At 39.9% G+C, this 14,028-nt stretch overlaps 6 protein-coding genes across 6 annotated transcripts; 3 read left to right on the top strand and 3 right to left on the bottom strand.

Moving 5' to 3' along the window:
- Nucleotides 1-967: 967 nt before the first annotated feature.
- On the top strand, nucleotides 968-1,804 carry Ecym_2557 (uncharacterized protein; the record flags this gene model as incomplete). The annotated part of the gene is made up of 1 exon (XM_003645045.1): nucleotides 968-1,804. One exon carries the CDS (start codon nucleotides 968-970, stop codon nucleotides 1,802-1,804), a length of 837 nt encoding a protein of 278 aa, XP_003645093.1.
- A 1,158-nt stretch (nucleotides 1,805-2,962) lies between these two features.
- Ecym_2558 (glycosyltransferase family 15 protein) lies at nucleotides 2,963-4,177 on the top strand (the record flags this gene model as incomplete). Its single annotated transcript, XM_003645046.1, has 1 exon — nucleotides 2,963-4,177. One exon carries the CDS (start codon nucleotides 2,963-2,965, stop codon nucleotides 4,175-4,177), a length of 1,215 nt encoding a protein of 404 aa, XP_003645094.1.
- Nucleotides 4,178-4,376: 199 nt separating this feature from the next.
- Nucleotides 4,377-5,489, top strand: CNS1 (HSP70/90 family co-chaperone CNS1; the record flags this gene model as incomplete). Its single annotated transcript, XM_003645047.1, has 1 exon — nucleotides 4,377-5,489. The coding sequence occupies one exon, from the start codon at nucleotides 4,377-4,379 to the stop codon at nucleotides 5,487-5,489; it is 1,113 nt and encodes a 370-aa protein (XP_003645095.1).
- A 126-nt stretch (nucleotides 5,490-5,615) lies between these two features.
- Nucleotides 5,616-8,066, bottom strand: SLI15 (Sli15p; the record flags this gene model as incomplete). The annotated part of the gene is made up of 1 exon (XM_003645048.1): nucleotides 5,616-8,066. One exon carries the CDS (start codon nucleotides 8,064-8,066, stop codon nucleotides 5,616-5,618), a length of 2,451 nt encoding a protein of 816 aa, XP_003645096.1.
- Nucleotides 8,067-8,750: 684 nt separating this feature from the next.
- Nucleotides 8,751-9,938, bottom strand: ICS2 (Ics2p; the record flags this gene model as incomplete). Its single annotated transcript, XM_003645049.1, has 1 exon — nucleotides 8,751-9,938. One exon carries the CDS (start codon nucleotides 9,936-9,938, stop codon nucleotides 8,751-8,753), a length of 1,188 nt encoding a protein of 395 aa, XP_003645097.1.
- A 1,853-nt stretch (nucleotides 9,939-11,791) lies between these two features.
- Nucleotides 11,792-13,414, bottom strand: LEE1 (Lee1p; the record flags this gene model as incomplete). The annotated part of the gene is made up of 1 exon (XM_003645050.1): nucleotides 11,792-13,414. One exon carries the CDS (start codon nucleotides 13,412-13,414, stop codon nucleotides 11,792-11,794), a length of 1,623 nt encoding a protein of 540 aa, XP_003645098.1.
- Between the last annotated feature and the right edge of the window lie 614 nt (nucleotides 13,415-14,028).

Consider the following 14,028-nt stretch of genomic DNA (forward strand, 5'->3'; position numbering starts at 1 on the left):
ATGCTTACATAACCTGATACATACATACATACAATTTTTCACAACTTTTTAACAAACCGCCAAACTCTTCCAACTGTCAAATCCGAATCCAACAGTCATTTAAAGCTTCGTAGTTATTGTGACTTCCTAGTTTTGCTCTTACTATTAAAATGCTCCCTTCGAGAGTCGTCGTCGGCCTTGGGAGAGTCGCTGACAATGGCGCCGCCCCTCCTGGTCTACCAAGAGCCTTTTTCTCCGGTAACGCTACTGCACCAACTCTATACGCTAAGCCACTTTGTATAGACAGGTATTATGTAACCGACAGGCTCGATGGCTGGTTTCCTTTGTTTTATTTCTTATGTATTTTTCAAATAAGCTATAGCAATATTTAAGATGCGAAAAAAGCCGTAGTTTCGGTCGGTTGTGGAGCTTCTCCTAAGGATTTGTGGAGCTGCAGAAGTTTGCACTAGCTTGATTTTTACTATCGAAAGAAAGTACCTTTGAATAACCAAATCAATAAGTATGGAGCGACGTAGGCTAGAGAATTGCTATCATGTGTAAGTAATTTTTTAAGTTTGAGACGTGACATATACGAGAGGTATATACGCCGTTTTCTCTGGAAAAAAGTAGTACACATATCAGTCGGCAGTGACAATTTTGGGTGTGAAGGAAGGTTGTTAAGTCTGTTGATCAAGGGGGGAAGGGGTTTTGTTCTATCAAATACCTTCTTTGAACCTGCTTTAGGGATTTTTGCGAGGTTAGTAGGGGGCGTCAGAGATGAGTAAAATTAAATTCGTAGAGCGTAGAATAGCAAAAAAAAAATTCTATATAAACATGGATGAACCTTGTGGTTAGACCTCTTGCTGTGAGATGCTTGTTCCGTTACAGTTTTGTCGAATAGAGAGGTCAGTTATCCAGTGGGCTATTCGTTTTAATTTCAAGAAACAGAGCATTCTTGAATTGTTTTAAATTTTAAGTGATAAAAAATATGTCAGGACTACCTCAGGACATAGAGCAACAAAATACGCAGTATATTCCTCCTGAGGAAACTCGCTATATTGCTAATACGGGTACCACCAAAAGCAGTTCCGGTTCCCTAGAGACTCGTAATCACTTGATTGCAGCTTTAGGTGAATTCTTTGGTACCTTTATCTTTTTATGGCCTGCCTTCGTTATCGCTCAAATTGCGAACAATGATATTTCTGTCGATGGGCCTGGTTCTCACCCACCACAATTGATGATGATCGCTTTAGGATTCGGTTTTTCTGTCCTAGTGGCGGTGTTTATCTTTTACAGGGTATCCGGTGGTAACTTGAATCCTGCTGTCACTTTGACATTGGTCTTGGCTGGCGCCGTGCCACCTATCCGTGGCGCGATTATGGTGTTGGCACAAATGATTGCTGGTATCTGTGCGGCTGCAGCAGCTTCGGCTATGACCCCAGGACCTGTCTTGTTCTCTAATGCATTAGGTGGCGGTTGTTCCAAATCTCGAGGTTTGTTCATAGAGGCTTTCGGTACTGCCATCTTATGTACTACAGTGCTGTTCTTGGCTGTTGAAAAACACAAGGCTACTTTCGTTGCCCCAGTTGGTATTGGTATTGCTTTGTTTATCGCCCACTTGGTGTGTGTCTATTACACAGGTGCTGGTTTGAACCCTGCCAGATCATTTGGACCAGCCATTGCGAACAGAAGTTTCCCTAACTACCACTGGATCTACTGGTTAGGTCCAGTTTTCGGTGCCGTTATTTCATGGGGTATCTGGAAGATTTTCAAGGTTTTGGAGTATGAAAGCTGTAACCCAGGTCAGGATGCCGACCATGAGTGATTTGCTTTATCACCTAGTGAATTATTAAACCTACAATTTTCTAATTTCTGCCATTTTGGTGTCCATTTAAATGTTTTTTAGTTTTAATGCGGCAAAACTGACGCTGTTGCCAAAGGGTTAGGAACGAAGCGAACTGCTCTCCGTGGAGATCACAAATGTAGAACAAAAACTAAACATCAACAGACCGAATAATAATAGCTTCTCCAATCTAACCTCACACCCTCCAGGTTTCCTTTACTAATTTTTGTTATGTGAGCCGCATTGTTATGGTTATGTACACTCGCTTCAAACAAAAGGATGAAAAAGGACAGAACAAAACAAGAGACCCTCGAAGACATATCTTACCAAGTAATTAATAATATATACATATAAATACAGATCTAACGGTGGGGGTCCGCTTACTTTGTTGTTTCTTGTGTGGTGTGCGCTTGGACCGACGTTGGTGCGAGCCGGACAGCTTCCCTGCCCGTCCGGCGTGCCTTGGCCGTCCGTCTGCAACACAACCAAAACACGTGATCTAGTGGCTTCTTGAAACAAGTCACGTGATGAGTCGCATCACGTGACCTGCCGCTTCCCGTCTAAATATAGTTTTAGTACCTTGGCAACGTAATGATCAACGGAATGCCACCGTCCGGGCTACATGACACACCACAAACGGCCCGTTCGAGGTTAGCAGCCTGAAAAACACACGGTAAGCGTGAATGACCACTCCCGCCATTGCAACTGAAAAGTTTCATTGGCTTAGAAGCATTGAAGCTGGTTTGTAGCCCTCTATTTTTAGCTACGCAGCTATATAATGTACAAAGGTTTTTTGTGTGAGAATATCAATCCGGGTAACAATGGATACGAGGCGAAGTCTTAACGAGCGAAATATGAGTTCGAATGGCCAAGAACACTCATTCTTGTCTTAAACACGCAGCATTTGCGTTAGCATGCGGAGGAAATACAGGAGATTTATACAGCCAGTAGGTTTCCAACAATAAGATATAAGTTATAATATATTGAGACCCTAGGGTTTTTAGTTATTTAGTTCACAAAGTTTCTAAAGTGTCCTGACAACGACTATCATAATTGGTTCAAAAATTTTCGCTTCAAAAAGGTTTATTAGTTTGTTGTTAGCTTACATTTTCGGGTAAGAGTATACCTCCCTTCTAAGTTATGGCGGTCAATATCAGCAAGAGGATTATCCGATTGGGTCTTTTATCTTCTTTTATTCTCTTGTCAGTGGTGTTTCTATCAACACATTCGAAGGTTAATGAGTTTATTTTTGGATCAAGTGTTGCTTCTGATGCCGTGGCGAAGGGAATTACAGAAGGTGGGGAGAAGCCTAGTATAGTTGATAAAAATGCGTCGAAGGATTTGGGTGATTATGCAGAACATTTTGCTGGGGATATGGAATCGACTGGGGATTCTGAGGGGAAGCCAAAGGCGTGCTTCGTGAGCTTGGTTAGAAACGAAGCATTGTGGGACATTGTTCCTTCGATACAGCAAGTTGAGGATCGTTTTAATAGGAACTATAAATATCCGTGGGTCTTCTTGAATGATGTTCCCTTTACCGATGAATTTAAGCATGTGGTATCCAACATAGTTAGTGGTAGCGTGGAATTTGGTATTATTCCAAAGGAACACTGGTCATATCCTAATTGGATTGACCAAGAAAAGGCAGCAAAAGCAAGACAAGAGATGGCAGAAAACAATATTATATATGGTGGTTCTGAGCCATACAGGCATATGTGTCGTTTCGAATCGGGGTTCTTCTGGAGACATCCACTGTTAAAGAAATTCAACTGGTACTGGCGTGTGGAACCAAGTACTCAACTATATTGTGATATCAAATATGATGTATTCAAGTGGATGCAGGAGCATAAAAAGGTCTATGGGTTTACCATTTCCATTAGGGAGTACGAGGCAACTATCAAGACATTGTGGGAAACAACAAAGCAATTCATGAAGGAATACCCGAATTATATTGAAAAAGATAATATGATGGCCTTTATTTCCGATGATAATGGTAAAACTTACAATTTATGCCATTTCTGGTCAAATTTCGAGATAGCATCATTGGATTTCTGGAGGAGTGATAGGTATAAAACATATTTTGAATACTTAGACAAAGCAGGCGGATTTTTCTATGAACGTTGGGGTGATGCTCCTGTGCATTCAATAGCTGCCGCTCTAATGCTTCGTAAAGATCAAATACATTATTTTGCTGATATTGGCTACCATCATCCACCTTATAGTAACTGTCCTGCAGACAACAAATTATGGTCTGAAGGCCGTTGTTCATGCAATCAAAAAAATGATTTTACCTTTGAAGGTTACTCTTGCGGAACAAAGTTCTACGAGGTTAATGGGATGAAGCGTCCTACATAGTCTTTCTACTTATATGAGGCAGTGACTGAAATCTTTCAAATCACGTGGTTTCACATTGATTTTTTTTTCAATTATTTTTGAATGAGGAAGATTGATGTGCCATATACATCATTCTTTGATTTGGGCGCAAGGTGAATATTTAGACTTTTCGTATATTATTTATATATAAATATTTGACCGTTATTGAAGTTGATATTGCATGAATATCTCAGAATATCAAAAGCCACGGAAATATCGACCTGGGCCAGGGGATCCCCAACTCCCACCGCAGCTAACTGAGTTCCATGATAAGACTACGGATGAGGTGCTTAAGGAATTGAACAAAATGCCCTTTTTCATGACGAAGCTAGATAATGCTGATGTTGAGAATGGGGGAAATGTTGAATTGGAGGCGTTGAAGGCCTTGGCTTACGAAGGTGAGCCTCATGAAGTCGCGGCGAATTTCAAGAATCAGGGCAACGATTTATACAAAGTTAAACGTTACAAAGATGCACGCACGATGTATTCAAAGGGGATCGAAGTGAAATGTGAAGATGATAGTATTAATGGTTCATTATATTTGAATCGTGCAGCTTGTGAGTTAGAGTTAAGAAATTTTAGAAGTTGTATTAACGATTGTAAGAAGGCATTGAATTTCAACGCTAAGTGTGTAAAAGCGTTTTATCGTATGGGTCAGGCGTATTTTAAACTCAAGAAGTTGGAGGAAGCTAAAGGTTCTGTTTTGTTTGGCTTAAAACTAGACTCACAGAACAACGCCTTAGTGTCATTGTTAGATACGATTGTCAAGCAGGAGGAGAAAGCTAATGTTCTTGAAGAAAGCCGGTTTCGTGATCAGCAGGAAAAAGACCTTCATGCATCGAAATTGAAGGAAGCTTTAAGTTGGAGGAAAATTACAGAATTCAAAACAGCCAACCCACCTGCAGTTCTTCAAAACTCTACTCTTATGTTAAGTGAACCTGAGGACATTGAATCTCAGTTGTCATTCCCTGCGATGGTGTATTATCCTACGATTAATGAATTCGACTTTGTCGAGACTGTATCAGAGTTCAATACTCCTAGGGATTTATTGGAAATGCTGTTGCATAATCGCGATGACTGGGTTGGGAAACCGGGTTATGAAAACTGGACACCATCCGATATTTGGGCATATATGGAAACCGATGCTGGGAAGTTGGTCAAAATTGGTAAAAGAGTCCAATTTTATAGGATATTCATGATGGAAAAGCCATTGATTCCTTTGTTTGACAATGCTTTACGAATATACTTGGTTCCAAAAAATAAAGCTAAGACATGGCTTGAAGGGTGGATGTGATTGAGAGACTTTCGTATGTAAACCCGATGGATGCATTTTTATTATTATTAGTTATTAGTACTCTACTTTATTCACGTTTGTATAAATAGCTGATATACACATTTTACGAATATTTTTCTATCTCGTTCATTTCGTTTCAGTATTATTATTACCCACACTCATCCGTGAGACAGACTGTCTTGATTTCAACTTGGATAACCTAGAGTTGTGAAATACCTCATCGATATGAAGCGGCCGTATTGACCCAAATATCTCTTCAATATCCCAGTCCTGCTGACGTAACAGTTGTTCTTCTAGGAAAGGGGATTGGGCCCATGCAGCTAAGATTTTATACGAGCCACTTTCATTCTCAGAATCAGAATCTATATCTGGTAATGTCGTATCGCATACATGCGTGGGAACATTTAGATGGTCATTATTTTTACTGGAGCCAGTATTTGATCTGTGATCAGCGGTGTGCAAGTCGTATAAGACGGACTGGTTCGGAAGTTTAGTCAAATAGGAATTAGTTGTGTTCACCTTTGATTTTACAGCGCCATTATCAGGAAAGTCAGATAAAATTTTAGTTCTTCTTTTTTTACCCTCTTCTAATTGAGACTTCCTCTTCTGTTGTTCTTGTCTGCGTCTCAATATTTGTTGTTCCTGTTGATTTCTCATTACCTCCGATAACCTTTTGTCTAATTTCTTTCTCAAATCTTGCTTCTCAGAACCTGCCTGAGGTAATAGCTGAAATTTTGTTAAGCGATCATGAGCACCATTTAATTGAACAATCGAGTCTTTAACGTCTTGAGCAACTTGATCAACCTTCCCTGTAGATTTTTGTCCCATAGAACTGCAGTGATTCGCAGAATGAATTGTTTCATCTGTAGGGAAGGCTTTTGTAATGCCTGTCTTACCAAGCACTTTAGATGAGGCCAATTTTGTTCCAATTAAACCAGGAGTTTTTACTGTTGGTGTTTTTACTGCTGTTTTAGATAGTGGCGTTTGTTCAGTTTCAAATTTCATGGTTGATGAAACAGAAGATGCAGATTGCACTTTTGATGTAAAAACTGTCTTAGATGGTGTTTGTACTGATTGGTTGTAGTTGTTGATAGGCTTCGCTTGAGTCACTAGATTCACTACTCGGTGTGGAGATGGATTAAAGTTCAGCTTTCTTACCTTCGATGTCATATCTCCTCTCTTGATTGGAGTCATACTTCTGCCCCTCTTTTCTGTGTGAAGAATATTCTTTGAATTATAAACTGATCTATCAAGTCTGGGTATTAAGGATGTTCGCTTTATCTGTGAGCCACTTGGGGGGTTTTTCTTTTTGGCGGCCAAGGAATTTCTGCATCGAAGTTCATTGTTTGATAGTACTGGGATTTGGGTATCAAATATATTCTTCAAAGTGGCCTGAATGTGATCGTCAGATCGATCAAAAGTTTCATCAGCGGTGGATTTCCTTCTAGCAGGTGATCCGTTAACGTTTGTTTTGGATGATTGAAAATAACGAGGTTCAGGAGATAATGTGCCCTTTGTAGGTGACCTTGATATATAATGAGGTGATCTAGATGCAATTTTTTTTTCGAAAGACTTTGTTGGAATAGAGGAAAGCCTATCAAATATCGAGCCCGAGCGGCCTTTGGTTCCTTGATATGACGACCTAGTTCCGGATAGTTTTGTCGAGCCTTCATTTTCCTCAGTGGAAACTGGTTGAACGGCTCCTTTTAAAGGCTTGGTAACAGTGGGACTTATATTTTTTATAGATTTGTTCTTGCTTACCATTGGTTGAACCACTAATGGATCTTTATTCGGAAGAGGCACGAACATATTAGATCGCCTCAGAGTCCGATCTCTGCTTGGAGGCACAAAGTTGGCTGCCTTTTGCAAAAAAGTGTTTTCAGGACTTTTAGAAAGAGAAATCTTAGACTGGATTATCGACTTTTCGGTAACTGAATCCGTTTCGTGCGTAGTATTATGGTCTGCACTGTTGGTATTCTCCGATTCGTGCTGCAATTGTTTATAGGTTCCCTCCTTTAAGGTTTTAGCCACCTTATATGGAGACCATGGAGATGATTTCGCTGTATCTTCATGTTTATTAATAACTGCCTTAGGAGTTGCGGATTCTGGTTCTTTAATTCGATCATCCTCCTGGTGGTCAATATCAGAAACATTAACTAACCTTTGAGACTGCGTATCTATAGCTGTTGTAGACAATCCCCTACTTGTTAGCTCCTCTTCTTCAACAGGCAATGATCTCGGCGTAGCATGTTGTCCAAACCCATTATACGGTGGAATTGTGTCGCCACCACAACTGACTGCTAAACCTTTGTTAAGAGGTGAAACGCGTATCCCCTTGTGTATTGGTGTGAGTTCTGATCCTGAACTCTCTGAATTTTCCCTAATTTCCTGATGTCTAAATCCAACTCGTTTCATCTCAAAATTTAGCCAATCATTAGCTTCATGAAGCAGCCCATTCATCTCATCATGCCCTTCTAATACAGTGTCATTCAGTCTGTTTAAAGACTCAACAATGGACCTAGAATCCCCACCTCGAGATTTCATCCTCTTTTTAACTGCTTTAATAGCCCAGTCCATATGCGTTCCAGTTTATGTGCTCACAGGGTCCAGTTATTTAGTTTTCGTGTTTGGTTAATATCCTTTTTTCTTTCAAGTTTTACCTTTAATATGTTTTCCGCTTATACGCTCTAAGCATATTGAAAAGTTGAACAATGGTGCTTGATGATGGTGAAAGATCTTCAGTTTGAAAGCTGTAGTTGTGTGTAGGTTAGCAGAATACAAGTATATTACTGTATAAGTGCTCTCTAGTGCGATATATGTTATCTGGAACCTTTATCGAAGCAAATAGTTGTATTTCTTCGAAGACAGAATTGTGCTAGCATGCACTTCTACGACTATATTCGGGGTCATATAAGTAACAAGCATGATGAGGTGGTTAGAACCACCGAGAGCAACGTTTACCCCATATGGTTTATTATTGTCTAGATATCTACTTTTCTGTGCACAGTAGGTTGGCCTAGGAAGGCACAACCATATGTATATACATATTATTCTACAGCAAATGACTGTTCCAAAGTTTCACCGACTTTGTAATCTCCGTCATCACAGCAGGACACACAGGATAATATATGAAATATATATGTATTATCAATTCACATATATATCGTGAAGCCTTTTTTTGTCCCCTCTCATGTATGAGTACAAGTGAGTATATGTGTTGTATTTATTTATAAGTATTTATTTATGTCTATTACACCATATTCAACAGTTCTTCAAAAACTCTTGTAAATTTAAAACATCATCGTCATTCTGCAATTCAGGGACGCCTAACAATTGATCTTGACTTAAAACACACTGTTCTTCTGAAGACTCCTCATCTAACTGTTCTCCTTCGTTTTGAATTTGAGAGACGTCTCTAGACACTAAATGTTTCGAAAAGTCAGGTATAGAGCTGTTCCGAGAAGTCAGTGATGATAGCAAAGAATCACTTGATTTTCTAATCCCTTCAGGATACGATTGATAAATACCAGCATCCCAAGTACCAATATTAAGATCAATGACAGGTGTTGGCCGATCACCTGATTCTGGACAGTGAGCAAAGACGTGACCTTTAGCTTGTATTCCAGTCTTTGATGTGAAGTCAAGCAAGCTACCAAAGTTTCCACTTGAGTTCCTCCTTAATTGTTCACTAGTATCTTCAGCTATTGCACCCTGAAGATTCATGTTCTCGGTTGTCTTCCTTCTCTCCTCTGGTTGTTCATTCCTTTGACTGGAGGGTAAGTTAACGGCAAATAAAGGCTCAGACTTTCGCCCATTTGGGGATTTAATACATATGGGGACTGACACATGATCTCTGGACCTTTTATGATAACTCTTTGTTCCACTGCTCCCACTCGAACCCACAGATGGCCGGCCACTGGAGGAACTATCAGCATAGTTACTCGAAAATAAGCTTGATCTGCGATGGCTCAACAAGGAAAGCCTGGGGGAGTCTTCACTACTCTTCCGACTATGTGACCAAAACTTTGACTTCAAAGTGTTGTAGCCACTGTGAGATTCCCTATTATTGTTACCGATTGTGTAAAGTTTCAGATGGTTGAACAATGCTTCGGATTGGGACTCTTCCATATTAAAGGTCTTTTCCCTTTTGATTAATGAATTTCTGCTAGGATCATGGGGCAAACTTTTTCCTCCAATTGAAATACGTCCTGAACTAGGGCATTCAGAACTGTTAATATTAGGGAAACTGAAGTTGCGTAACCTGACGGCGTCAGGACTATCTTCAGTCGCTAACGGCGACTGCAACTTAGCGTCATCAACTCTGTTGGAACCATCCAGCGATGAACTCAAAGGACACTGTGACCTGGCTTCAGACAAGTGGCAGTTAATATCATGAGAAGTACGACTCAGAAGTTCAGCTCCAGTCTGAACCCTTAAGTTTGCTGTCATGGGTAAATTGGTCTGCTTTATTGTAAAGACAAAATTTCAGAGTGAAGCCACAAGACTCAATACACCCTCTCTCTATTCTACACAATAATGGAGTAACTGATTCAAGCTACATAAAAACAATATTTAAGATACAAGAACTGGATTAGTTACGTTTTGAAAGATTGCTCTTGATATTTATAATGCGCCTTCAGATCAAATTTTAATTCAACTCTTCGATGCACAGTATTAAACAGTTTTTTTTCCAGAAAATAGCCAAGAAAACCATTTCTTTTCAGGATAACTTATTATTTGGCTAGAATAAGATAGCTCCATAATGCCTACTGGGCGAAAATCTTTTTTCATTAATGTCACATTAACTCTGATGTCAGTGTTGCTATATTGTGTCGTCATAACGGCCAAAAGACATTTGGGGCACCCAATTGTTTTTTGCCTATAAAAAACTTATGATTATATTATTTAAGCAACATCGAATATTATGGGCCCTATATTAGTCCATAGGGAAAGTGATAATAGTCATACATACGAATTATTTAAGTGTCAAGGGTTCTTCCTTGAACGCAAGAAGTTATGGTATTGGATGACTTTTTTAAGTTTCAAATACATAGTCCTACATAATTTTCTGGGAAAAAACCGTTAGAGCAAATATAAGGATCATGGGGAGCACCGACAATGCCACAGCCAAAGCAATCAAGAAACAATTCAGGGGATATATGACTTCATCTGACTTCATTATAATTTTCCTATATTTTACACTCTCCTAGCAATGCCTGTGAGGCATCTTCTTTGTTATACTTATTGATGTAGTTAGCACCACTGGCGTAGCCGTCCCCATTATTATTTCTGCGGACCAATTATGGGGGCACTGCATTGATCGACATGCAAGAAAAAACATAAAACGTTTCTTCGTGAGATAAGGCATCGTATGCCAAGGGATTATGTCCGATTGAATATGCTCGTCTCCACCCACTGCTACCTTTATGAACGAAGTTCATGAAATCTTTTAGTCAACCATAGGTCATATTGTTATACAATGATTCTATAAAGTGTAAGAAACTCTACGAAACACGCCATAATCACCGGATTTTGGACACAGCATAAATTTTGTTTATCTTTTTGCTTACAGCATTTCTTTGTTAAAAAAAAGCCATGTGTATATATATATATGTTAAATCAAAATTACCTCTTAACGCTATTTTAACCATAAAACTCCGTGTAGCGAAACATTCTATTTTTTTATGTTTATATTTTCCTCTTCTTTCGGAGGACTCCATTTCCAAAGTTCAATCAAGTAATCACAATCAAAATTTTTTTCTTTCGACTTTAGTTTTTGTAAGATTTTTAGTTTTAGTGTAAGATGAACCAACACTCTGAGGGTCATTCCCATACAACTTATACTATCCCGGAGAACCTAAGGGAGTGGTGTTAACCACAGATAAAGACCGAAATCAATGCATATGATTTATGCCACGGCTCACCAAAAATGACATAACAATTGCATTTCAATTTTTCAATTTTTCAATTTTTAATTTTTTTTGACGTACCTGTCCATTCAAACTTAAATGAGAATTGGTGATTTCATTTTCCTTTCTATCTGTATTATTAAAGAATCTTGTTGCTAAAACAAACAATTACTTTTTTTTTGCAAATGCTCGTTCCAAAACAATTTGCTTCCTTGCTTGAGTTGACAAACATCTCTTCATAAGGAATCATTTAGGATTCATCTGGATATGGCCGTCATCCAGCAATACCATTATCATTTACCATGAAGCATATAGTACGACGCAATCGTACATCTTCCGCCCACCAAAAAAAGCCTATTCTTTTTGACATATTAAAAAGAGTCATACATTGTATCAGTAGATACCCTGTTGGAAATCGTCAAACAACATTGGAGCTTCCTTACTATGGTCTTGGTGAACGCGGATATGCCCGGTGGGACCATGGTGTGCCTCTTGTCTCGTCGGTGATATAGTGCTTTCAGAACCATTTGTAGATTCCTCCTCGTAAATCTTAAACTTAGTCAAATCCTCCGTTAAATGCCGTAACTGGTATTCCGTACAGTTTGCCGTGCCGGTGGGTGTGTTCACTGCTGGATTGAAAAGGCCTCCATTGTAAATTGTCATATTACCTGTAGAAGATATGTTATTCCACGGTGACTTTCCTTGAGCGGAATTTGAGGACGTATCTTGATAAGTATAATTCGCGGACACAATCTTGGATATAAAGGAGGAAGACGAAGAACTAGCCATTTGATCCATCATTGTTGGAGGTGGAGTGGTTGCAGAAGCAGAGGACCATGTCCTTCTGTGCATGAATGTATATGGCTCGCTGCTTGTGGTACTTGGAGTAGATATGTTGTCGCTAAAACTAACTTTCCTCGAGGTGGACGATGGTCTGGAATTACGGCGCTTCAGTTCTTTAGGAGTTAGCAAATCTGAAAGCTCGCTGGGAACAAGGACTTCCCCTTCAAAAGTATCCAACTCATCGCCAAAAGGCGGATTAGGGAGAGCTGGCGGAGGCGGACCCAGTCCTTGGTTATTCATGGAGTTTGTTGTAATAACATACGGAGAGAGCAATGGTGTACCACTAGCCAGACCTGAACTAGAAAGGTCGTTAGAAACATACTGCATATCAGATAACGACTTGTTCTGTGTAAACCCATCAACAGTAAATGCACCACCAGCGTACCCAACATACTGCCGCTGGCTCATGGAAATATCGGGTTCCGAATAACGATGATGGTGAAGCTGCTGCTGCTGCTGAATCTGCTGCTGCTGCTGCTGAATCTGCTGCTGAATCTGCTGCTGCTGAAGCTGCAACTGCATACCTTCTCCGTCAGCCATCGACCGGGTACTGCCCCCCGTAACTGCCCCTTGTGCTGACCCTGGAAGCGTAACAGCCCCCATCGAATTCTTCACAACCGCCGAAGATGAAGTAGATGGATACAAGATTTGCTTTGGAGGATTGGCCCTCGTCCCATCAGGCAAAATATGAGCATTGACACATTTGACCCCAAATTTACAATTACCCTTCTCAAAGTACTTGCAAGGCGTCTGATCTGCCGTCAAGACATTCAGAGAATGTGAAAATGGACAAGAACTACCCGCCTGGCAAGCACCCTGCCTGTAAAACTTACAAGGAACATGAGAATAATTCTTCTGAGGTGTCGAATTCTTGGTGAGCAATAAATGTTCAATAATAGCCTTCTGATGTTGAGGTGTAAAAGAAACCCGTCTCTTAGACACGTCTGTGGAGGATCTCGAAGACGTCCCGACGTCCTGCAAATCCCCACCAGCAACAATTGCTACACCTTCCCCACCGACAAAACTAACCCCATTCACACTAGAGACAGCCGTTTTCGACCCTGCCTTGTTACTGCTACAGCTCTGACCAGATCCATTCTTATATCGAGCCCTTGATCTGCATCTATTCGATCTCTGACTACCACCGCTGTTATTCTGAGAGTATGCATACATCCCCTCTAAACTAAAACCCCCCAAAAATAAAAATAACAAACAATAACAATAACTAAAAAAGAAGAACTCCAAATATAAAGCAAACTAAATCAATCTCTCACTCTCGCTCTCACGTAACAAAAATAACGAAACACTCCGCCTTTCCGTATTACCACTTCCTCTCAAAACGTACACTACTATCAAAATTGAAAACAGCCCGCTCCTCTCCCTAGCGTTCCTCTGTTGCTCCTCGTCTATTTCCCAATATTAATATATACCCTTTTCCCTTTAATTGTCGTCTTCTCGAGAAACTTGCGTTTTTAAAAACAGATGATAGAGAACACACAACACCCTGGATAATCTCGCTTAAACACTTTTTTAAATATGTGCCAGGTTCAGCTATCGTTATATTCTTCCTAAACTTTTCCGATTCACTCTCTACTTTATGTAACTCCTGATTGCCCGCACCAGATGTAGTTTGTCTTATTCTACTTAACAACCGTGGTTGTAAAAGATGTTGATTTCAAGGAAGGGAGATCAAATCAATCATAAAACAAAAAAATTAAACAAACGTACCCTTTATCTCAGAAACAAAGACGGATGGGTGGCTAGTCTTTCTTTTGAGGAGGACCACC

This window comes from Eremothecium cymbalariae, chromosome 2 (assembly GCF_000235365.1).
Source record: "Eremothecium cymbalariae DBVPG#7215 chromosome 2, complete sequence".
NCBI classification, from domain to species: Eukaryota; Fungi; Ascomycota; class Saccharomycetes; order Saccharomycetales; family Saccharomycetaceae; genus Eremothecium; species Eremothecium cymbalariae.